A 27,247-nucleotide genomic window follows, 5' to 3' on the forward strand; every position below is an offset into this window, starting at 1 on the left:
TTTCTATTGTTATATTTGCCCAGATAGGTTATTTACAATATTAGCGTAGCCAACTGGAGAATTTTAAGCTAACATTCGTTTAAATCACAGATTATTTGTTTGATCTATAATCTTTGGTTTCAATTTCATTTTTTAATAATAATTCTGTAAAAGGCAAAATATATTGTTTTGTATATATATTTTTTTCACGTTGAAGGTATCATTTTTCACGTCCCTACACGTCAGAGTGTTATTTATAATAGGCCTACTTTCTTTTTTTCTTTTAACATTCTTGTGTTAACATGGCCAGTGGCCTGAGCCTGAACTACTGGGTCAGGCTCTTGAAATAAATGCCAAAAATTAAATTCAGTCTAATATATTCATTTTATGAAGTGCTTGCATTCAATTGCAGTAAGCTACAAACTACTGCATACAAATACAATTCAAAACGTTCAAAACTTATGTGGCAACAACACACAAGATCTTTGAGGCGTGGCTGTTCTCTCGCGCTCTTCGCCTACACCTTGGTTTGTTTCCATTGCGCGAATTACGCGTCGAGTAAGATGGTAGATTCTTTGTGAACATTTTGATTGTTTATCACAATAGTTGCCATTATAAACGAAACATTATATTATACATTCAGTAAAGTTCACAATGTCGGGTGGTGGGAAAAACGAATATCCCAAGGCAACAAGTAAGTGAAACATTTAATATGTGAATGAGTTCTTATATACAAAAATAGGAATGAATGATGTGACAGTTATTTAATTTTATTCGAGACTTGTATTAGCATGTGTACTCGTGTTGTATTTGTAAAACATGAATAACAAAGAAATCGAAATCAAATGAATATTACAAAAAAATTGTTCTAATGCACATAACCTAACTCGTTGCAATTTGTATACGTATTTTGGAGAGTACTCTAATGTTCTATGGCATAATAAAAATTAATTCAATTATGAAAGTAGAAGTTTTTTCTTTCAGAAATTGTTGAAGTACATAATTTCAGCTATATAATTGTGTTTGCACTGTTTTATTCTAGATGCCTTGGTATTTGGAGGTATGCTCACTTACATATCTGGTCTAATGCTGATGATGTCATTCGCCAGGTAAGATTTAGAAGGGAACACTTTTTTTTATACTCGCAAATATGTAGGTAAGTGTACTCACAACATAATGCATTTTTTCCAAAAAAGCTGTACTAAGGAGACAATTTTCTTTTGCTTCATTGGCTTCTTTGAGATGTAATTATATAGGATAGGCCTAAACACATGGTTTATGTTTGCAGCTACAAATACTTTCAACATAAAAATCGTGTGATACCTGTTGTAGTCCCTTTCCTCACCTGTTAGTAATTACCAATATAACATGCCAGAAGTCCAGGACGAGTCACTAGGGAAATAGTTTCCTAATATTACGTCCTGGATCTGTCGAGTGTTACATTTATAACAAGTAGTGGGGGAGAGTGGTTACAGCAGTGCATTAGAATATACAGGTGAGTATCAAACGATATTTATGTTGGAAATATTTGTGGCTGCAAAATGAAACCACGTGTTTATCGCTATACACATCTCACAGAAACCAGTAAAGCAAAAGAAAATTGCGCTTCCTTTGGTATAGCTTTTCTGGAGAATTACCTCAGATATGTAGTAGGCCCTAAAGTAATAACGATAAAGTGACCGTATTTTAAAAGCATGAAATTGGGACGCCGACAAACGAGAGGAGGGTAAAGGACGTGACAGAAGCTAGGACACAGTCGACTCTATAATAGGTCAGAAGGCAGAAACTTGGCAACATGTGAGTCAGGCATCAGTCTTCTTATGAGTGCCTTTGAAGAAAACACGTATATGCGATTTAATTCTTGCTTTCGCGTATTGAGTATTTACAATTTATGCTGAGTTTTTCTTTCTAGTTAAGGCATAAAATCAGCCAAGTATGGATTTCTAAAATGGTCTTCAGAAATATTTGACACAGTAGACGATATAGAACCAGAAAGGAACGAAATGGTACATGTACCAGTAGCTCCATTTTTTAGAGTTATCCAAGACCTTGATGGTACTTTTAACTTCGAAGCTGATACATGCAGCCTTCTGAACATATCAGGTTGTGCATCTTTCAAGGTATCCTCAAAGTTACATAATATCTCACGTTGTATTGATTACATGGTAGGGAAAGAAACCAACAATAAAGATATTTATTTTGACACTTTGAAACGAGGAGGACTTTACTCTTCCTTCAGATTTTGTAGTTTACAGTGTAACAATTGCCTACTGCATTGTAAAGGCATTGATTTCAAACAGTATTAATGAAGAAAACTTTGTAAAAATGTAAATAAAAAGTTGTTGAAGTTACTATCAAAAAACGGTCTTGTGTAATGATGCTGGCTTTGTAAACGATGTATGCCCATGTGCAACGGAATATATTGAACTTGCTGATAAAATAGTTTCAGTCATGAACATAGCTAAATAATAATTATTCAGAGGCAAGGAATGATATCATAGCTGCCAGTAAACCAGTGTGTGGTAAGAGAAAATTGCAGACATTTTAGAAAAAGATGTGAAAAATGTAGGCCTAAATAAGATAAAACGTATTTAATATAGTGTATAGCCTAGACCTAGGCATTAAGTCTAGGAATTGTACAGTATGTGTTTGAGTATCGCATGTAATGTAATGGAATAATGTTTTGATAAACAATATAGAACTGCCGTATAAGATGTTTGAAATAAGATAAAAATATCTAAGCCTAATAATAAAGACAAGACTCCTTTTAAGATATATAATTAGTGACTTTTTATAAATTAACATTACTGAAGTTTGAAAAAGGTGGCCTAGCCTAACTGAATAGATCCATTAATTCTGGCTGAAAACCAACGCAGGCCTATGACCTAAATAATTTACAATATAACAAAATATGTTTAATATTCACACCTATGAATTGTACATAGCCTATTTAAGTTTTGTACATGATGTAATGGAATAGTTTTATAAATGATGTAAAACCATAGCATGTGGGAAATAACGAGAAAAATAATGAAGACACGACATACCTCTTACGAATCCTTGAAATTTTTTTTAAGAAATGACATTCAAGATTTTAAAAATGTATAAAAGGATTACTTTACTTTGTTGCAAATGTATATAGCCTATCTATATACAATCAGTAATGTATTCTACTGACTCTTGCACGACGTATTATTAACTTTTTAACTTCTGATATTAACATTAAAATCCTTTGGTTCTGTTGATGAACTAACAGCAGTATGACTGACAAGAGCAGACAACACAGTGTTGCCAAGTTGAGCCTTCCAACCTTCTACTAGAGTCGACCGTGGCTAGGAGAATGCGATATATAGTAACTGTATGTATTATAGTTATTTTGGTTTAATCTTACTTATCAAAATTATTTCGTCTTAAAATGCTTACGTTTTCAAAACATTATGAAAAGACTGCAGAACTGTCAGAGGATAGAAGAGCGTTAATCAATATAGATGTGAATCATGATAGCCTACTTACAGGAATGTGGTCCTACGGACTTTTAGCAATCATCCCTACAAAAGGAGTGGTAAGCACAATAAGCCTTCGGATAGAGCCAGGCGAACAGCCTCCGAGTACTGATCATTGAGACTAGTGGACAAATAACACTGTTTCCAAGAATTGTATTAACCGTATGTAAACCAACTTCCTAGTTGCGTGCCACTAATCACTGCATTTCGTGACTCTAAAATATCTGTCTTACAATGTAAATTTAATTATTACTTCAATTGTAACAGATTTCAGCTGAAAGCAGTCTTAGGTTTTTGTCACAGACCTCTGTGAAAAAAGCATCTCAGTAGAATGGGTCTGCTTAAGGGCAACCTACATTGTAGATTATACAGAAAGAATATTGAAACAGCCCATCACAATATATGCTCCTGCATTGCTTTGACTCGCAGAAGATTTCTTGTCTTTGAGAAAGCATTCCTAGAACCAGAGAACCTTGAACCTACTTTCATAACTGGACTGTATACCTTAATTAAGCATACAGGGTTATTGAATCGGTATTAATACAACATAGGTAGCACATTAAGCCTAAGACTGAGGTGCGTCTGAAGAAATGATGGGCATAATGGTTAAAAAAAGAAATGTAAATTGAAGTTGTCATGGCAGTATGGTACGCAGTAACACAACACATCATGATTGACATTTGGGTTGATTGGCTTTTCGAGAGCTGGGACCTAGGCATGATTGTCCAAGTCCGACAGGTGGCCTATGTGGCATTTGTGAATCCGATACTGACAGGTGGGCCATCTTGCCTCAGCTCCTGATAGAGCCAGGTCCCATCCACAGACAAGTAACCTGGTAAGCCCAGGGGCCCAGAGCTCCAAACTCCAAGCTCTTCCTATACAGGGCTCCTACAAAAGACCCTTCTGGTTTCGAACACATGTAATTTACATTCTGTGAAAATAGCACCAATGGAAAGAGAAACTCAAAAAGTTCAGTTGTGGTAACATTGTTTTTCTAGTTGGTAGCACTGCCTCATAATAGCGCAAATAGACAAATTTGTTCATTATAGAGACGAAATGGCTGCTATGGAGGACAGAAAAGCTTGATTTTAATGTGAACCAGTCAGTTATAAATGTGCAACGACATTGCCGAACAAAGTTTGGTGCAGATCCACCCATTGGGCCTACAATCTGTAAATGGTACACTGATTTTAAAGCAAGATTCTTCGTAAGCGGTTGTAATTTCATCCGTACCGACTACAGTTGCTGCAAGCCCTAAAACCAAAGGACAAAGTGCTACGAAGAAATTTCTGCATAGGCCTAAGTATTCAGACTTTAATTGAAAACGATGATGAATTTATTCGTTTTATGGTGTTTTCTGATGAAACCACTTTTCATCATTCTGGTAAGGTGAACAGACATAACCTCAGAAACTGGGGGTCGGAAAATCCGCCTACCTACGTGGAATTTGGCTATAGGCTTGATGTGTGCCGTGTTACCAAGGGGGGGGCACATTGAATATCTTTAAGGTAAGGAACTAAACTTTTTGAGTTTCTCTTTTCATTGATACTATTTTCATGCACCTCAGATTCATATAACGTAAATTACATGTGTTCGAAACCGGAAGTTCTTTTGTAGGAGTCCTGTATTAGCATTGGAAATATGTACTACCCAAGACTTCACCTCAGCCTATTTTTACTATTGCAAGTGATAGATAAAATGAGGAGGAGATGGAAAGTGTTTGTGGAATGATAGAGGGTAATGGGAGTACCCCAAGGAAAACCCTCTGCAATGTATGCTTTGTCCACTACAAATTCCATCACGATCTGCCTGGGAATCGAATCCGGGTGCATTAGCATTTGAGCCACAGATTTGGCTGATTGATGACATTCTTACAGAACTATTTCTTCACACTATATTAATAAAGTAACTGAATTGCTTTTCTCGGGAAGGAAAATATGCAGGAATTTCATCCATTGCCTAAACTCTAAAACACTAATAAGCAGCGGCAGAAACTGTCATGTGCTTTCTCATTATCAGTATTCATTGACATTCACCTTTTAATAATTCGACAGTACACATTTTGAATATTGTAAACATATACGATTTTTTACACTTTGAATATCACAGGACTATATAACAATAAATCAAAGCTAATTACAATTGGCTGTTAAATTGTGCACCAATATGCCTGGATTAAATCCCAAATCTCTCCGCAGTGCATATGAAGAGAAGGCATATGTCACTGTTGATAGTGATTTGTCTGTCTGATGGGGACGTTAAGCTTGGCAGCTTCTTGGTGCTATTCGACAGGAGTAGGCTACATGCTGGCACCACTTTCCCCTTTTTCCTTCCTCACCTCCATCATCATCCTCACCCATTCCCTAGATTATACTTACACATACACTCATCCTAGTACATGACATAACTCTTCACAGATACACATCATGCATAATGTGGCCCGCCGACGTGGTGTTCAAGTGCCATCTATTCTCAGTATGCAGAATCCGAATCACGCAAATTAAGTGGGTAGACATTAGGTACACACACACACACACAATTGGCTGTTGGACAACATATAACATGATTGATTTTACAATAAGAATACATACATAATATATTATAGAATGAGACAAATTACGGTAGTATGACAATTAAAAAATAATTACTAATAAAAAAATAAAAGAGATGTGTGATAACAATGTGATTAAGGTATAATGTTGCAAGCTGGAAGGTCGTGAGTTTGATTCTCGATTCGGTCATGAATTTTTCCATTCTGATCCTTCCAGCTGCACTATGACCCTGAGGTTTACTCAGCTTCTAATATAAAAAGACTACTGGGAATATATTCTTGGGGGGTAAAGGCGGTGGGTACATAGGATTGACATCTCTACTGCCATTAATGCCACTTGTATGTACAGGTGGAGCCTTAACCTCCAACTATCCTGTGGGTCTCTATTGCCTATAATGGGGATGATATTTTAATAGGAAAATAAAATTTAGAATTCATGTCATAATAGACAAATTAATCATTTGAATTTTACTATTATAAAATAAAATATTAGAAAATAAAAATAATGCTATAGCTGTGTACTTAATTAAGTACGAAGGATACATTTTATACTACTTAATTGTTTTGGGAATGTATAGGTCTACTATTAATATTGTTACAAATCATCAGAAGATTGTTCACATAATCAGGATCGATGAAATAAGTCCTGTCATACTAAAATTCCTCTCACTAGCTCCACTACTGGCAGGAATGCTCAGTACTTGCTTCACTATTGTAGAGAGCTTTGGCAACGAAGTAGAATGCGTCTTCCACCTGAGAAGGTACATTTACATTCCTGTATATGTGTCAAACAGACTGATGAACTTCGTTTCTCTTTGTTGGATTGAGACAAGAAGCTCCCTGAGCAAAGGGTGAAGAAAAGTGGATACATAATGAATGTCATTCATTTAATTCTAAGCATTTTTCGTGAGAAACCATTTTGCCCTTTCTTTAATCTTCTGCATAAACTATTTTAAAATGCTAAGTTCAGTCTATTATTAGAAAATTATTTTCAAAAGTAAAAAGGAAAGGAAGAAAACAATCTTTAAGTTTAACAAATTTATAAACTTCAAGATGTGTTCAATATGTAACATCAAACCAGCTTCATTTTCATCTAGATATGTTTTAAAATTCGAATTAAATTACCAAATGTTATTACCATTCATATAATTATATTATAACATTAATATAATTCTCACCTTGATATCAGCATCCATAACTTCACATTTTGCTAACAAACTGAAGATCCAGGGAATAGCTAATGGTAGTGTAGGTTCATTGAATGAAAAATGCTAGAGACTTCATAAATTAGAAATTTTTTTATCCAATGTGTGACGCAATGAAGTACCGGGTGGTTATAATTGAAGTGACTCTACTCACAGTGTCCCAGTGTGGACTGTAATGAGCGTATGGCTGTGATATTGGGTACATATGCTAATAAGAGAATGCGGAAGCGATTTACGCGAGAAAAAAATATTAGTTACAATTTTCGCCACCAGACGAAAATTTGGCACTGTACAGTTGGTACCGTATGACATGCCAGTCGTCATTTGACATACTGTGAGGAACACAGGATGGTTGTTGAGAAGAAAGACCATGTGCTGTTAGGCAGGTTATTTTATTAGAACGGCAGCAATAGCAATTCTGCATTGAGGGAATATCACCGCCTGAAAGGACTGAGAAGAAGACTCATGTCAACAAATGGATTAAAGATGATGATAAGGAAATTCAAGGACATAGATGATTTGGGTGTGGCACCATGGAGAGGAAGGTGACCCATCCTGATGGCAGTTGTTGACAAAATTGCTGTGACTGTAACTGACGATGCAGCACGTATCCCAAATTCTGCAACCACTGCTTGAGTGGTGTCACGTGAATTGTCTATCCCATGATCAACAGTTCGAGAAGTTCTGTGATGCATTTTCCACTGATACCCTACAAGATTCAGACTGTGCAACAACTGAAACCTCATGATCCTCAGCAACACCTTGATTTTGCGCTCCGGTTTTTGGCGTGGATGAAAGTGATAACATATGGCCGCAGAATATTCTGTGGACTGACAGAACACATTTTACACTGGAAAGTGCAGTGAATATGCAGAACTGTCACATATGGGTTCGGCTAAACTATGAGTGGTGCGTGAACAGTCATTGCACTCTGACTAACGTACGTGACTGTGTGGTGTGAATTCACAAGCACTTTTATTCTTGGTCCAGTTTTCTTTGAGAAGATTTCACTCTGAGGGCCTATCAGGAGTACCGTGACGTCTGCACAATATGAGGATATCATTGTGCAGCAAATGATTCCTGCCTACCAAGAATGTAACAGTGTTAAGACCACTATTTTTATGCAAGATGGGCAACATTACATATCGGTCTGCTTCATGCAACCTTCACTGATGAAAACATTATCTCCAGAAGTTTTCTAAATCCTTGGCTGCAAGATCCCCTGACCTGAATCCATATGACTTCTGGCTGTGGGGATATCTAAAAGATTGCGCCCACCAGGAACATGTTCGGTGTCTGCCTGATCTGAAGGCCAGCATACAGTGATATGTCGTTCAGATTCCACCATAACTCCTGCGAGCAACTGTTGATCACACAGTTTTACAGGTCAGCATGTCGCCGATGGACATATTGAAAGCATTTTGTAACCATTTGATAATGGATTCGTTAACATTACACCTTTCTCACGTGTTTTATCTTTTCTGCCTAGTTCCTGTTACTAACTGTACATTCTGTACCATTTCCACGTGTTGATTGCTTTTGCAGTGCCACATTTTCGTCTGGTGGCGAAAATTGTAACTAATATTTTTTCTGCCGTAAATCGCTTCTGTATTCTCTTATTAGCATTTATACCAAATATCACTGCCATATGCTTATTACAGTCCACATTGGAACACTGTGCTTAGCATCACTATAATTATAACCGCCTGGTATTAATGCAGTGCATTAGATAAGTAAACACTCATGATTTTCCAAAGTCTTTTGTACGGTTGGATCTTAATCTGTCACGAACGTAACATTCTTCAGTTCGTCAGGATGAATTTATAGTCCCAACATTTGGTCCTCTATTTCATATGCATGTTCACCCCTATTTTTGTCATATCGGGAAACCTATTGGTAACAAAAATGCTGTCTTTGAGTTCCTAGTTATAATTTTCTTCAGAATGACCAGATGTAGCAAACTGGGTAATTGAGTGATATCTATACTTCATATAACGGCCTTCAATAATGTCGAGAATGATTGGCATTAGTGGAGCATAGAGAATTCTGTGTTCTCGGAAAGTGTGTTTCTTGGTCTTGATAGGCATGTGCTTTTGCTGTGAGATTGTGAGGAATAGGCAAGTGAGAATAAACGATAACAGGACACAGTTATGGCTAACTCTACCTTCGGGCCCTAAAAATATACGAATAAATTAACAAACAAACAGATATAAACAAGTGTAAGGCAATATGCACTGCACTTCAGCCAAGCTTCCTCTCCGAACTGCTCTCATTGAAAGTTTTGATATGAATGAATTTTTTAGTATGAGGTCATTCAAAAGTCACTTAAACTTTAAAGTGTTATATATGTTATAATATTAGGAAACATCACTGTGTTGGACAAACAATGGGGTTTGGTTTTTACAAAACATTGGGAATATGTCTGTTGTTCTCTTGTTCAACAGACACCACTTTTTCTGCAACACCATGCACAGCATTTTGCAGACAGCGTCTTGGAGTAGTGCCAATTTCTGGGTTAATCTTCAAACAAAATGTAGCTCTGTCGTATTTTCATCAGGAAGTGTATCACTACCTAAATGAGCACCTTCGACAACATTTGATTGGGCATTCCTCAGTCATTATCAGCATCTTATCCAGTCATCTGATCTGATCCTTTCTGACTTTTTTATGGAATTATGTTAAAGATCAGGTTTATGTAACACACTTGCCAGCTAATCTTCAAGATATGAAGAACTGCCTCACTGTGGTTAACATAAAGTAGCATATTCTCCAGTGTGTGCGAGAAGAGATAGCTAGATGGTTTATTGCATCGATGTATGTTGCATGACATGAGAAGCACACATTGAATGCCTATAGCTTAAAAAAATTTATGAGTCTTTTGATTGCTGTATGTTTCATTGTTAGAAGTCTCATACCATGCATACAATATGAAAATGAAATTGAGGAGATTATTTGTAGTAGTATTGTATAATGTGTAATAATCGAGGTGGCAATATACTATATGAAAATGAAAAGATATTCAAAGACAATTTCAAAATTCACACAGATGTTGAGACAAACACTTATAGAACATAATTTAGTTCAAAATATTGTGGAATAAAAGTTCAGTATGTAACATACTATAGAATTACAACTAATGACATGGGAAAGTAAAATATTAAAGATTTTTTGACCCAAATATGAGAATGGAAACTGGAGAATAATGTACAATCTGGAATAAAAAAGACCAATATAGGTCTCCAGATATTGTCGCAAAAATTAAGACACATCGATTAGAATAATTAGTACATGTCATTAGGATGGAGGATTGTCAGGTTTCTAAGAAGGTCCTGAACTTAAAACTTGATGATAGATGGAAGACAAAAACATTGAAATGGCTGGATGATGTGGAAGATAATTTGAGGGGCGTAAGTGTGAAGAGATGGGGACTAAAATCACAAGATAGAAAAGAGTGGTCCAGTATTTTAAAGGAAGCTAAGGCTAAATTATAAAGGCATAAGGCAGAAGAAGAAGAAAAATACAACACACTAATCTGATGCACAGCAAGAGGAAGTTTAGACTGTCAAATGAAAAGGTAGAGACAGACTGAAAACAGTTGAAATTAAATTTTTCAGAGAAGCAGCAGAATGCACACTTGCACCAAACGAGAATAAGATAAATTTAGAAGAACTAAAAACCAATAAGTAACAAAACAGAATATCTAAAATGGTAATAGAAAAATCTTTGAAAAGACTACTGGCTGAAGGCAAAACATATCTACTAAGACCTAGTCCATAATTGAATGTTGAGATTCTCAAATTTTTCTTTTGTTTAGGATGTGTGTGCACGTATACATGCTATTATATTATGTACTGTTGAATGTAATATTTAATTCTTTTTTTTTACAGTCCATATTGGATTCAGTCCTACCAAGAAACTTTCAGCGACTTCAAGCACATGGGATTATGGGAATACTGTTTTGACCAGTTTCGATATCCTTACTATCAATTTGATAAGCTGTTTGATGGTTGCCACTACATTTTTAGTCAAGAATATTATGTCATTCGAGAGTGGCTATTACCAGGTTAGTGAGAGTATTCCTTGAAGTTAATTTCGAAACGTAGAGCCTGTGACCATTCTGATGTGATGCAATTTTAGCGTTATTTGTTACAGTCTGTTCAATTTCCTCCAGTGCAGTTTCACAGAAAATACTTTGCCAACTGACCCTCTATCACCTCCTGTTAATTGGTTGTCATAAATGTCTTTCTTTACTGCAACAGAATCTTGTCTTTGCCTGTCAATAACCAACCACAACCCTTGTTAGAAAAACTGACGGCTTCCCTTCATCTCCAAATGGAGGAAGAGATGACACATCTATGAATATACAAACATAGTACTCATTGAGCAGTCGAGGTTCACTAGGAATGTGGCAACTGTGCAACATGTGAATGGAGATGGTCAGAGTTGTTTGTGTAGGAAGTGATAAATCTGTTAAGTGGGCTTTCAAAGAAGTTGCTGAATCACACACAAGGAAGTTGAACATTCTATGAGATACTTACATTAGTAAATTTTTTGAAGAGTGCATTTTGTATTGCATATTATTATTTTTATTATTATGCATACCTTAAATTATTTTATATTGATGTTATGGCTGCAAAACGGTATTTGTCAAATACAGAGGGGAGAGCCATTAATCCTTCCCATTGAAGGCTTTAAGGAACCAACCTGGACAAATATCCAATGTCCCATCCCTACCTTCCCTGGTGCAGCTGTTAGTAAGCATAATTTTACAAGCTGAACTAAAGGAAGGGGCTATTCATCAGTTAGTACTGGTCAGCTTGATGAGTTATTGGCCGAATTTGGTATAAGTTTTCTCTATTCAATACCTAATTCTCTCTTTACCCTTTCCTATCCAGTCCTCTGACTGATCTCTTACTTTCTTCGACCCCGACAGTATTAGAGCATTCGAGGCCTAGGGGTTCAGTTTACTTCCCTTCCTACCCTTCCTACTTTTCTGTTCCTAGTGCTGACTTGCTATGGCACTAAAATCGTCCTCCAGTGGCTTAAGGAGGGAAAGTTGGTGATCAACAAGATCTCCCAACTAGGTCCAGTGGACCCGTTGACCAACAGCAGGTGTGGTCCTCCATACATTCTGGGGGTTGTGTGTGAATGAAGTAGCCACCAAAACATTCAAATATGGTGTTCACTTAAATCGGCTACAACTTGCCATTTTCATAATATCTTTGAAAAATATTGAGTGCAAGAGGTCAAATGACTTTATTGTCAAATGCCTGGCATTAGAAAACAACAACATATTGATGTTATAAAATATGTTCTCATGACATTTATGTATATTGAGTGCAAGAGGTCAAATGACTTTATTGTCAAATGCCTGGCATTAGAAAACAACAACATATTGATGTTATAAAATATGTTCTCATGACATTTATGTTCACTTTTTCATTTTTCGAAGTATAAAGAAAGTATTGTGATATTGCAAACAATCAGTTTTGAGATTTTATCAAACACACACATTTCCATACAAAAGTTTACATTTTTAGTTTAGTAGTTTTTGGTAAGCTTTCTGCATAAAATTACATCGCAAATAGCTAGTTAAATTTCTTTGTCATAGATACTGTGTATTGTAGTACAGTAGAATCTAAGAGAGGGCTTCATGTCATTTTTGTCTCACTCATATTGAATTTCAATTTTCAGAACTTCTGCAGGTGAAAACATTGTTAAATAAACTACCATTGCCATCACCACCACTAGTTGTACTTTGTTCATGCTCAATATCCACGAGTCAATGCATCCAGAAAAAATATATATGATGTATAATAATGTTTATACCAGGAAGTAAATGAAATTATCATATTTTCTCGAATACCTGCGCACTTTTTTCCGAAATATACAAGTAAAAAATACAGTTGTATGACTTATTTGAAATAAAGTTGGCAACATTGCCCAATTTTCCTCCTGTGAAACTTCTAAGGTGGTAGGGCATGCCATTATCTTCCTGTGCAGATATTTCAATTGTTAACATTGTTAAATGGTGTTTGGATTAGCAGTACGTATGTCAGAATCAAATTCAAGTGAGATAAGTGTATATTTTGTGAATCTTATATTTTCATTTCTGAAAATGAGTATAACTAAAGGTAAGAGATTGCGATCCTTTACTTGCAGCGAAGATGTAGAGGAACATGAAAACCGTTACATGTGCTATTAATGTTGTAAACAGCCGATTAAGCAAGACAACTGACATGAGTGGAGTGTGTGCGCATTGGGTGGGTTTGAAATGCATCCTGTTCCAGAATAAAATTTGTTAGCTTAACTGTATTTGTGTTTAATTGTTTTTAATTTGTCGTGAATACATTTGTTGAAAGTTTTATTTTCGTTTTTTTTTTCTTTCAGAAGTGAAATGCATGGCTTATTTGAGAAAATACGGTATTTGAAGCCCTTACATCAAAATTGCACATAATAATAATCTTCATTAAACATGAATGTGTACAACTTTCAGCTATTTTTTTATTTGTTCTGGAGGTCTGGCATGGAACCTTGCATTGTGGAGTATTGTTAAAATTATGATATGATGAGAAGAAACAGAAGAACCCTGGGAAAAACCTTTCATACTCGTTTTGGCAACTACAAATTTCTTCATGACTCAAATGGGGATGGAACCTGGGCTGTCATAGTGGAAGGCAGAGAGATTTGTCATGGGCAAATAAAAAATTGCACATCAGATCTATAACAGTTTTTTTTACACAAGAAATAGTCCAAATGACAATGTAGATCATATTATGGCCTCAAAAATGTTTGATTCAGAATAATTGAAGGGCTCAGAGCCAAAGGCGACTAACCCAATATTACAAAATGAGTTAATAAGAGTTGATATTAAGAGGATCCTTACAAAAATGATTGGTTTCACAATTTATTTTAAATGGTCTACATTGAATAAACACAAAAACATATCATGGATCTATAACAACAATGTGTAGTTTTGAAAAAAGGCTTAATAATGAACAATACAAAATTGTGGGTTGGTCGCCTTTGGCTCTGAGCCCTTCAATTACAGGTTGATTCATATGCTGCATTTCATGCTGGTTAATAGGCAAGTTTTTTTGAAGTTTTTAAGTTGGGGTTGGGATTTGAAATATAGTCAGCACTCTTCGTTGGTATTGTATGTTTTACATTCTTTCAGAAGTGAAATGCATTGCTTATTTGAGAAAATACGGTATTTGAAGCCCTTACATCAAAATTGCACTCCTTACAGAATTCTGTCCTTCAGAATTTTATGACTACAAAAGAAGGTGATTAATAAAAATATGATCAAACCTTTACTGGCATAGTGATTATATGAATTGTTACATAATGTTGTTAATGTATGATAACTATTATGTAGCATTTAATAATAATAATAATAATAATAATAATAATAATAATAGTAATAATAATAATAATAGTAATAATAATAATAATAATAATAAAAAAAGAGAATTGCGCAGAAATGCGCATGAATTAGTCAACTAGAATCACTCGCTACAAAATCTGTGAAGTGAGACTTTTCTCTTTGTGTACCATAGAGCGTGGTATCTTATCATTAGGGCTCGAAAATTGATGCCTAAAAGTCACAGAAAAATGACCTATAAAAATAGTAAAATACCAACAAAATAATAGTATATTTCCGTCTGTGGAAAATACATTGTCATCAAACTCAGTCATTAACTGTCGCAAAAAAACTTTATCTGCTTTGTTTTACTTTCGGCTTTTTTATGTCTTCATTTATGTGATACAGTATGCTGACTGCGAACACTGAGGCTGCAGTATTTGCTGTGTTGCGTTGAATTGAGGATAGCACGTAACACACATGATCAGAAGTCGAGGCTAATGCAACCATAAGGAAAATTCCTGTATGACGTAATTGAATTGCATAAGCAATCTGCAATAGGTTCTCGAATATAGACTACAACTACACTTAAAAAAGTCCATTCATGAACAGAAAAGGGCAAAAAAGCAACAAAAAGTAGAACATTTCCTAAAAAATGATCAGTAGACAATGAAAGACCGAAAAATGCAAAATAAAAGTAGGCTATATTAGTTCGTGTTGTAGTGAAACGAATTTATATTGCATCCTTCATTGTCTGTGATGCCTCAGGAAAAAGATGATATTTCATCAACTTCCGAGCCCTACTTATCATATTTTCTTTAGTCACAGTTTACATACACATTCCTCAACTAGCTGATGAAAGGTGTTGGTCATGCAGATCTTGTAGTGATACCCATGAGCTATAAAGCGAGTAATGGTGTGTCAGAGTTCATAGGTAGTATTCATCCATTCCTTTGTTGTCATAGCTGTGGTAAGGTAGAAATCACTTGTTCCATGTCTTCCAAGTTTTTTTGATTTTCTCCCAGATAGATTCTAGACCGTATGCCAGAATAAATGTGATTTTTGCTTTGAATAAGTTAAGGGCTGATGCTATTAATTCATTCATTTCATTCATTTATAGTTTTCTGTCCAAGGGCAGGTCTTTCACTGCAAACCCAGCATTCTCCAATCTTCCCTATTTTCCACCTTCCTCTTAGTCTCCGTATATGATTCATATTTCTTAATGTTGTCTATCATCTGATATCTTCTTGTACCCTGAACTTTTCCCCCATTCACTAATCCTTCCAGTGCATCATTCAGTAGGCAGTTTCTTCTTAGCCATTGACCCAGCCAATTTATTTTTCTCTTCCTGACCAATTTCAGCATTATTATTTCTTCACTCATTATTTCGAATTACAACTTAATTTTTTATTCTGTCTTTCCATTTCACATGCTCCATTCTTCTCCATATTCTCATTTCAAATGCTTCCAGTTGTTTCTCTAGACTTCGTCGTAATGTCCATGATGTTTGCAATTTTTCTTGGAAAAGATGAATGCAGTAGCTTCCTGTTGCTTTCTGCACACCACTCTGTCTTTCACATCTTAAAAGATTCCAGGCAGTCCCAGCGTAGTGGTGAAGAGAGTGGATTTGACTAATTAGACCCTCCGGACTTCACCAAAATTCACCACAAGAATTAAATATCAATTCTATTTGGTTTTTGCACCTGTTGCTATTGATAATGGATCTAATTTTTTGATGTCCTGGATTGCTTTTACTGCAATTTTTACCTTTTACATGTAGAGTGTGGTTCCTATGGTCTGGAATGTTAGTCCTAGATATCTGAAATGTCTGACAGTTTTCCCTCTAGAGATGTAATGTCTTCTGCAGCCAATTTCCCTTCTTTTCAAAAAGTCATCTCCATTATTTATGTGCAGCTCGTTAGTGTGGGCCCATAATACAAGTCTACTCAAAGCTTCCTGTAGGTCTTGTTTACATTCAGACATTAGAACCATGTATTTGCATATACGTATAAGTTGACATTTTCTGTGGACAGAGCTTTGGCTGTGTCTGCTTTGGCATGTTGAATAGGAGCAAACTTAGAGGAAAACCCAGAGGTATCCTGTTTGTTTGCTTGCTCAGTAGGATCGAATATGGTGATGCTGTGTGATATTTAATAAGACTAATTTTTATTGTATTTTTCGAGATATTAATAGTAATACAATTCTATTGAACTTTTATATCTTTAATGAAGATTGGCGGAAGTTTGGAATTTAGGCTATGTTGGAGAAGACTGTATTCAAATAGGTTGTTGAATAACTTGCGTCATGTGTCTGAATTATTCATATAGTAACTGTTTTGACTTAAAAATCCATTAATACAGTGGAACCTATATTATCCATGGTAATGAAGAGAGTGAACTGAATGGTTAATCGAAAAAAACGGATAATCCGTACCATAAAAGATTTTCGTGAATTAAGTCAATAATACTTACACTTTCGTAATTTCCTCCATGGTCTTGTATTTAACAAGCTAAGTGTGGATCAAAAGTTCTTTAAAGTAAGTCTGATTTTCAATGAGGGTTTTCAACGGGCAAACAAACTCCTTGACATGGTTGTCTGTGGTAAGAAAGGAATAGTGGAGGTCTCATGTTGTAGATTTATATCGTTACTTGATTGCAAGAACTAGGTAACTTGATTTTTCCTATTTGAGATATAGCCTATTTACTTACTTATTGCACTAAGGAATATGTCTCTTTTCTTTTACATATTTGTTACATTGGAAAATGGATTTTTTAATTTTTATTTTAGTAGTGACACTTTATCAACATCTTAGGTTATTTAGCGTCTGAATAAGAAGAAGGTGATAATGCCAGTGAAATGAGTCCAGGGTCCAGCACCGAAAGTTACCCAGCATTTGCTCATATTGGGTTGAGGGAAAACCCCAGAAAAAACCTCAACCAGGTAACTTGCCTAGACCAGGAATCGAACTCGGGCCACCTGGTTTTGCGGCCAGACATGCTAACCATTACTCCACAGGTGTGGACTGGAAAATAGGTATCACTGGTTCTTGGATTACATTCTGTGCTATTATGCTAAAACAGAGATAACTAAAAAACGCAAATTTTGAGTTACCTAGTTCTTGCATTCAGGTGACGATATACTTTACACACTTTATTCTTGATTTTTATTAAGTCACACACAGTTTAACTCTAATCTCGTATTCTGCTAAGCCATGAGCCACAGTTTCTCTTTCCAAATCACTCAGTTATTTGCACTTTTTTCGATACTTAGCACAACACATTTTCTTTTAACATCTGTGGAAGACATTTTATGTAGAAGTTATACACTACGGCAGCTCAAACAGTAGATCATACTATGTAAGAGTAAAGGATTGTAATGACTAAAATGACTAATAAGTTAATAACACTCTCTAGAAAAAGTACGTGCTAAATAATGTGTCATAGTACTTCATATACTATATTTCTGTAGCAAAACCGCCAATCAGTTAATAAGGTGACGGATAATCGAGATTATATATATATATATATATATCTGTGTGTGTGTGTGCGTGTGCGTGCGCTTTACACGTATCTCATAATTACAATTTTCACAATTTAATGTTCCACTTTTTTTTTTTTCAGGATGGCTGATGGTGGTACAGGCATTTGTTACATTGGCCCTTATGTTGTCCTTTTCATCACAGATTATTATTGCTTTGGAACTGATTCGTTGGCCACTTGAATTTGTTCTGTTATATGAATGGTTGCTGTCTGGAATTGCATTCATATGTAATGCCCTTGCAGGTAATTTAAAACTTAATTTGTCCGTAAGTATAGTAATGTGAAGAAGATAAAGTTTTTTTTGTTTAGTTGTTTAATTAAATACTTAACTGTGGACTATTTAAAGAAAGTATATTCATTGAAATTGACTGCACTGTGAATTTACACAAATGCTAGAATTTACCTCATATACAAGATTAAATTATTTATAAATGCTGTTAATGTTCAGTGATCTGCATTCGCACTTGTATGTTTTTAGAGGAAGATGTCGAATTCGCAAAAATATACAAACTTCAAAGTTCAAATACATTAACAAGTAGGATGCTACATAAAACTTCAACCATAAATAATTGAATCCTATAGAATTTCTTAAAGTTAATTGACTTACTTATTTGAATGTGAAATCCATGTGCCACTCCAATGATGCAAAATGTTGTATAACTGTGTCGGAGGTGTTCTTTTCCATGTCAGACAGAAATTGAAATTCAGTGGATATCAGTCCAAGATCTGATAAGCATATTTCTCATGTTTGCATAGTTTTTTATCCTCTTCAAAGTGGAAAAAGATTTTTTTTACAGAAACTGTTGTGACTGTTGAAACCAATGTCATGAGTTGAGACATGGCGTTTCCAATGCTTGTGAACGTGAAGAGAAGTGGAAGATAATGAGGGAACTTGTTACTCTGCTCTGAAGATGTTAAGTGACTGTTAATTTCATTTGTCAATCGAACTTCTTTGAAATAGTGACCAAATGTTTCCATCAAATTCTGAAATGCCTCATTAGGAAATGTTTTTGAATATGTGGCATAGTTTGTTCTGTCTAGCAATGTGAAAAATGTCAGTTTATTGTAGTCTTTAAATTTTTTGTTCATTTGCTGCTCTGCATTGCCCAGAATTTTATTAAACAATCTTCTGTAATTAGCTTTCGGGTCACAAGCTGGATCATGGGCTTCTGCTCCTATTTTTGGGTGGTCCTATGTCATCTACTGTATTATCAAATACCTCTTCGAAGCAAGTTCTCAATGACTGAATTGTGTTGCAGGTTTCTAATATCTTACTTCTATAGTACAGTATACAATATAAAATGCCTTGCTTTGTAAGTAGGAGAAAAGAACATCTGTATGGCAAAAGATCCTATGGAAAACAGACAATATGAAATAAAATTGGAAATATTCAAGAGGAGAAAAGTTTTCCGGGCTATGAGGCCGTGGTCCGTTGGTTGTGTGACCAAACGTTTCGTTCACTGCTGCGGTGAACATCTTCAGTGGTGTAGAGTACTGGTTCTACTGTGCATGCCAATCGGCTACTTAGTTTTCTCAGGGCTTATCACTCATCATCAAAATTACGGGAAGCAATTATTACTTTCTAGTTTTTCTGCAATGTAGCAGGCTTAATGGTAATTGTTGGCATAACAGTTTTCTTCTGTTTAGTTGATTACTGTTTGGGGCCAATGTATCTTGGTCAGTGGATCAGATTCGGTAATAACTATAGATTGAGATGTGGGATGAGTTGCATATAGAGGACATTTACTCCTATAAAAATGTGGCTATTTGTATTTTTAAGGCTGCATTCTCATGGCCGGTTTCACCAACCTTCGTTATCATTATAACGTCTCCTTAAATAATTTAATGACATGTTAGTCAGTTTTTGTGTTTCACCAAGTATCATTATTGCTAACGCATCTTTAAATTCATCGTTAATTTATTAGGACCTATTCATCACGTTAAAACAGTAACGATGCATTAAGAAGTCAACAACATGGCGGACGTAATTATTTGATGATGAAGTTCTTTATTTAGAACTTCAACATAACGACTAACTTATATGTTGTAATAACACTCGGAATAATCATTTTGAAGATTGTGATAAAGAATTCCACGAAAGCTACACATTAAGGAAATAAGTAGTAAGAATGATTCTAGAAGAAACCGAATACCGGTCTACTGTATAGGTTAGAATACGACAGATAGAAATCACCCACTTAACGCCTCTTTAACACATTCTTCTCGCTTTAAGATAACGTTGCGGGAAGTTTTGAAATGGTAATTGATGATATGAATGGGGTATCAAAAGCTATATTGTCTAGATATTTGAATAAATTATCAGACGTACTATCAACATTACAATAGTCATTATTTCTATAGGCCTAATAAGCTTATAGCTAAATTTTATGTTGTCATAGACAACATAGATTGTGTACATGTTCCAATCGTATGGTATATCCTGGCAGTAATATAGCCAAAAGAATCTGCAATAGAAGAACATATTTTTCCTTCAATATTCAAACAATTTCATAGGCCTATGTAACGCTCCGTATAGAAAAATTGTGGCTAAACTAGTGCTGAGGTAGTTTCCTTCGTACTCTGCTTATACACCTTGCACATACGAATCTGTGACAGTTTACATTTGATTAGTTTAGGTTTTTGTTATGCCTTGCATATACGATCAAATGCATTACCACAAGAAAATCCCTTATAAATTCAACAATTTTCACTTCTGAAACCAGCAGAACTACCTCAGCGCTAGTTTATTGAAATTGTAATAGGTTAGAATACGACAGATAGGAATCACCCACTTAACGCCTCTCCAACAGATTCTTCTCGGTTTAAGATAATGTTACGGTCTAGACGGATAGCACAACATTCCAAAGGAGGATGCCTTTTAAATGAAAAGGGTGCAAAGAGATTTTCTTTTAGGAGACAATGGATACCCCTTAAAATCCAATTTAATGACACCTCTCCTGAATCCTGCCACACAAGCATGGCAAAATTGTTACAGGGTACTAATAAATTTGTATGAAATACAGTGGAAAAGTAGTATGTAATTTATGATAGAGGCGATTTCCCATCCTAAATTTAGGCCTAATATAACTGCTTAGAATGCTTTGTATATAATTAAGTGTGGCATCAATTTTGAAGCTGTCGACCTTATAGTCCGCTAAATTTTCTTAGATTTCCTTTAGAAGTTACAATTTAACTGCTCTACATTCCTATTATTTACATTTAGAAGCAGCTGTCTTTTTTTTTAATTGCGGTGTGACAACATACTGTATTTAGGAAGATGTTCTTAAAATTACTGCCTCTTACCCGTTTGCCTATGATTATTTCCTCATGCCAAATAAAGTCAGCCATGATCATATGTAACCAATGAAATTCGCGATTTCGAAGCCATGGTCGTATGAAAAACAAAACATGCAAGATACAAGTACAAAATCCCCTCGTTAGTAAACGTCTGTTAATTTTAAAGATACGAGGCTTGGTGAAACCAGCGAATAGGGATTATAAAGAATGGACACTTCGCGTCGGTACCTTTGATGTAGCCGGACCGATTTCAATGACCTTCAAGCCAGCTAGAGCGTCAGATTCTGCTTTCTCCCTAGAGTTGGCGCTGACATCACACCAGCTAGCAGTTGACACAGCGGAAATATAACACATACAATTAATACATCTAGGTACATTATGTACTCAAATAAAATAAATTGGATCCATAAAATAATAAATCCTCATTAACTGTAATGTCTAGACTCTAGAGTTCCTTTATAATGAGAGTTCAGATGTTGACCCCCAACAACAATTAAAATATGTAATGATTTGATAGCGCTGAAAATGAAAAACAAAACTCTTACGAGAAGTAAAACCATATACCTATATTATATTATATACAAATATTAAACGAATTCGATACTTAATTTTATAATGTATTATATTATTTTATAATATAATTTATGATATCTGAAATATAAAATATTATTATTACAACTAGTTTGTCACTGAGAAATAAGGAAAAGCTGTTAACTTGAATTTATTTGAAGCAAAGCGTTACTGGCTTATGCAATAAGGTAGGCGATGTTTGGATCCTGTATCTTAATTCTATTCTCAATTATTATCTTAGCGTATGCTCGATTACACTACCTCTAGCTCTTGAAAGTGGAACTAGCCACTGGCGCACAGAGAAACAAAACACAGGAAAATTCGCTCAGTGTCCATTCTTTATAATCCCTATTCGCTGGTGAAACAGTCAACTTTTAAAGGTCCCGTTAAAATTAAACGATCCATTTGTTGACAAGTCGTTTGTGCTGATTTAAAGAAGCTTGGTGAAACCGGCCATCAGTGTTTTAAGTATATGTTTTGCAGCACCTTGACGTAGGAATTTAGGACATATCTTTGAAAGAAAATTGTACGTAGGATTTATGGTCCAATGTATGATAGGGGAGATTGGAGAAAAAGAACGAATAAAGAGATCAGCTATTGGAAGGCGAGAATATAGTGAGTTTTATTAAATCTATTAGGCTGAGATGGTTGGGACATGTAGTGAGAATGGAGAAGGGAAGGCTTCCTATGATGATAATGAACGCAAGAATGGAGGGACAAAGAAGGAGAGGAAGACCGAAGAAGTGGTGGATGGACGACATATTGCAAGATGTTATAAGCCTGGGAGTGAGGAATTGGAGGACTGTGGCTGGGAACAGAGTGAAGTGGAAAGCTGTTGTGAGAGAAGCCAAGGTCCACTTTGGACTGTAGTGCTATGATGATGATTATTGAAGTATCCAAAATGGTTACACTGTTAAATTCCACCAATTAGTCAAGACATGTAGAGGAGGAGTAGGATGATGATTATGATGATGATATGGGAAATGAATCAGATTCGTTTCAGAAATAAATTATGAACAAAGAATAATGTTAATACATCACTGTACTTTGTTTTTAGTTTTTTGAATTGCATTACCGAGGTAATTCATTCTTTTCTGTTATTTGCCCATTGATTATCATTTTGGAGCATAGTAACTCCTTTTCAATTGCCATAAATTGTTTTATTAGTTGGGACAGTCCATATTTTGTATTGATTTAAGAAGGTTAGAGGTTTGCTGCTATTTGTAGAGCACCTTCTGAGTGACTAAAGAATTTGGTATCTGCATAAATTAGAAAAGTACAGCCCTCCTACTTATTTTGTAATAATGGAAATGTATTTAATTGTGTTTCTGTTTGTATTACATAATAGAAATTGCAAAACTCTAATATTTAATCTTCTTTTGCAGCTGTTCTCTTATTTCTGGCAGTTTCTATTTTTGGTGGTGAATGTTGGCGTCGTGATTGGTTGATGTATCCCAATTTCAATTACTTATCATGGTCCTATGGATTAGCAGTTATTTCTATGTTCTTCCACGCATTTGCAGCTTTTTTTGTGTACTTGGTAAGTGAAATATTAATCACATTTTGTAATAATATTAGTACAACAACTAAATTACTTTTGAATTTAGCATTTCCCTTTCAAAATAATACATGTATTAATGTCCATTACTGCAGGATGCTCGCAAGATGTGGGAATTGAGGAAGGAGAGCCGTAATCTGGTGGTGCAGATGCATCCTAATCCAGGTCGCAATGGCTTTGTTTGAATATATAAACAGGAACATAATTACTTTTTTTATTTTTACATTGTAAAATTAATAGTAAAATGCTATTTTAAATATTTTATTTTACTGACATTGTTTTTCTAATGTATAGCTTGCTATATTTTCTGCATATTTTAAGTTCGATGTAGAAGTTCCAACTCTCGTCATACAATTATTATTATTATTGAATCTCTGTTGTTAGATTTAGCATTCCGTTTGCATTTAATTCCTACTGGAGATAAAGACAGTAGAATTTTACTATAATTTCTTCATTGTCAGAATTAGTATAATATGGGACATGATATTTTAAGACAGTATTTTTTTAGTGTTCTTCTGTTTTATCTTCTTTTATATTACATTTTATATACATATGTGTATTTTCTTTTATGGTATGACTTTTTTATGCAATACCATTTATATATCTAGTTAACGTTGGGTGATGGCTTCTAACATCTTATGGAATTGTTAAAGTTATCAGATTTTGCCATCAGTGATTGATGGTCTTATAAAATGGAAAAGAATTTCTCAAATTTGCTTCCTTTATGTAGCAACGAATAAGTTGATTCTCTGTATTTTATATAAAATCTTTCACTATTTTCTGCTCGTGGAGATGCTGACATTTATACCATATCATTAACTTGGTTCATATTCACAAATTCATATAGTACAATATTTTTATGCTCAATAATAGAAATAACCACAGTGTGTTGCCTTAACAATAGAGAATTGAAGCAGTCATTGAAATAGTAACCAAAAGGAACAATGATCTCTTATACTCTCTAACATCATAACCTCAAAATGAATGAAAAATTTCCTCTAAATCTCCTAAAATTTTCAAAATTAAATATAGAAAATGTAATAATAAAATTTAACACAAAGTTAAAAATACTGTACTAAATATTTAAATCAACCTATTAAGTGTGAGTTTCTTTGTTAATAACAAGTGTATTTTTCTATCATATTAGACAATCAAAACTTATACTACCATCATTATTAATAGGAACTATGTCAATATAATATGTAAATTTTCAGCCCTTTCCCTATTTAAATTTAAGGTATAATTTGTAAGAATAAGAGTTGAATAGTCTTACTAGGAGAATCATGTTTGTTTATGGAGACCTGTTGCATTTCATCAAGATGTTTGGAGGGAAACAATTTTCTAATTGTACCTTTTAATGACCTCGTATTGTTTTCTTTCTACATGTTTATTAAAATGAATTTATGGACCAAATTGATGTATATTTACAATACTGATGCCAAAAAGTATATTAGTTTTTTTTTTCCTCGTTAGAGGTAGAAGTACTTACAAAGTTTTGTACGTGTAAATGTATAAACTTATTTTAAATTCACTTTAGACATGGTGCTAATTAGAATCAGTAGTTTTATGAGCTCATTTCGTGAAATTGACTCAGTTATGTGATTTTTTTTGAAGACCGATATGAATTGAATGCACAACATGTTTAAGGATTAATTTTGTTTAAAAATTTATTGTTAATTGACTACATAAATAGAAATTTGTGTCATGCGTTAATGCGAAATTTCGCAGATATATAAATAATTGTTACCTGTAAAATTTTATTTATATAAGAATCTTTCCCCCCCCCCCCCTCTCCTCTTTTATTAACTTTAAAAGTGTATGGAAAATTTTATTTATGCAAGAATCTCGTTCCTCTATCTCCATTTTTATTAACTTTAGAAGTGTACAATTGTGTTAAATCTACTTCTGAAATGAAAAAGGATATTAACAAGTGTGTTAGACATGTTAGGTAACGTCAATTTAATGAATTTGTAATAAATGATATTACTGTGAAGTAGTGTAGGAAGTTATGTGAACAACATAAATTTAATTTGATATTGTATTGGTAGTGGTCAATTATCAGCGTGGAATTGTTAGTCTCAACAGAAATCATAATCAGGGCTCTAAATATATCCACAAGCTGAATTTTTGATCCATCCCACAGTATTTGAATAGTTTCCGTCCAAAGTACATGAAGTGCTGCGTGCTGTTTACTTTTTCTCTTCTCTCCTTACACATTATCATTTCTTCTATTAATATCGAAGACAGTTTCCGTGATAATGAGCATTTTATGGTGATGCAATAATTTTCTGAGAATCATTCTGGTAACTTATACCAATAGAATGTTGTACATTTTAATATTGATGGTATTAGTCATAATATATTCTTAAAGAACATTGTGATCAGAACATATGTGTAATTCTTTTGAGGACAGAATATAATTGAAAATATTGTAATAAAATTAATTGCATTTAATTTGAAATCAGTTTATTTGAAACTTGACAAATACTCTGAAGAAGAGTGGAGAAATACTGAATAGTTGTACGCCACTATGAAGTATTTAAAGGGCTATGAGTCTAGAGAAGAGACAGTATTGTTCCACTTTTGTAAGTAATATGTAGATTGTGTAGTTGGCAGTTGATGTCTGGTCTCATACTGATATTTCATTATTAATTTGTTCAGAAAGTTTTGATATGTATGTATCCTGGAGTGAGAGAAATGGTTTTGATGCTATTTCTTGATTAATAACTGTTTATATTACATTTTGAACAAATTTTATATAGATACTTGTTTAATGTATTTGCATAGAGCCTTTTCATCACCATGTTCTATGTTACATATTAATAACTACTTGGAGAAGGTTTTCTGATTTGCCACTATCTACAGCTACAATTACTGCTTTATTGCAGAAAGATCATTATGCATATATGTACAATCTTTTAAATCATCTCTGAAGAAACCAATGAATTTCTAAGTGTTGTTGAGAGGCATTTAATGTTCAAATACAAACAACAGCGCCAGTTAATAGCTCAATAGAATAGTATGTAACATAAGGCTCACCGAGCATGTTAGCTCAGACACTTGTGTTTGAGACTTGTATTCGCGAGATCCAGGGTTTTTTTCATGGTTTCCTCAATGTATTATACTATATATTTGGAGTAATAAAAGCAAATACCGGGTTGGTACCCAATTTCCACGAAAAACAGACCCAAAACCCTTTGACAATATTAGTATTTCAATAATCCAACCATTATAATAGTTGCAACATTGTACCCAATATAGCATCTGTCAAGTGAGAGTTTAAATGTCCAGCCTGGAGATAAGTGGTGTTTTGATCAGGGGTTTAAGTGTCCAGCTGTCACAATAGATGTCATGTTGATGAGAGAGGACCTTGGCAGTCTGGTGGGATTTAAGTGTCCAGCTGGCACGGTGAATGTTATGATGGTGAGAGAGCTCTCCAAATTGGAGTGTTGGTTGTCTCCAGGTTAGAATGCCTGACTTCAGACAGAATATCAAATCCATAGTAAAAAAAAAGTGATTTGACCATTGTAATTAAAGCGACTATAAATTGAAAAAAAAAAAAAAAAACAGAAAGCTCTAATTTTTCAACATGTTTTTATGTAACCAGGGTGGCCAGATGTAAAAATATCCTTGGAGGACAAAATGATGAAAAGAAGGAGGACATTTTATTCAAAAGAAGGAC

General features: G+C 34.6%; 2 protein-coding genes across 3 annotated transcripts in view; one reads left to right on the forward strand and one right to left on the reverse strand.

Annotated features, from left to right (window-relative positions):
* The window catches only part of LOC138704888 (uncharacterized), a 149,110-nt gene that overhangs the window by 78,719 nt on the left and 43,144 nt on the right, over positions 1-27,247 (reverse strand). The gene's annotated exons all lie outside the window — the stretch shown is intronic.
* pck (Claudin superfamily protein pickel) lies at positions 236-27,138 on the forward strand. Its single transcript, XM_069833281.1, has 6 exons — positions 236-673; positions 1,022-1,088; positions 11,126-11,301; positions 18,222-18,383; positions 23,393-23,547; positions 23,661-27,138. The coding sequence occupies exons 1-6, from the start codon at positions 634-636 to the stop codon at positions 23,748-23,750; spliced, it is 690 nt and encodes a 229-aa protein (XP_069689382.1). The 5' UTR covers positions 236-633; the 3' UTR covers positions 23,751-27,138.

Source organism: Periplaneta americana, chromosome 8, assembly GCF_040183065.1.
Source record: "Periplaneta americana isolate PAMFEO1 chromosome 8, P.americana_PAMFEO1_priV1, whole genome shotgun sequence".
NCBI lineage: Eukaryota > Metazoa > Arthropoda > Insecta > Blattodea > Blattidae > Periplaneta > Periplaneta americana.

Bases quoted from the DNA above. Each gene is read 5' to 3' on its own strand.
- pck (XM_069833281.1), top strand. From the start codon at position 634: ATGTCGGGTGGTGGGAAAAACGAATATCCCAAGGCAACAA. The intron at 1,089-11,125 runs GTAAGATTTAGA...TTTTTTTTACAG, and splicing joins CTGATGATGTCATTCGCCAG to TCCATATTGGATTCAGTCCT. The intron at 11,302-18,221 runs GTTAGTGAGAGT...TTTTTTTTTCAG, and splicing joins TCGAGAGTGGCTATTACCAG to GATGGCTGATGGTGGTACAG.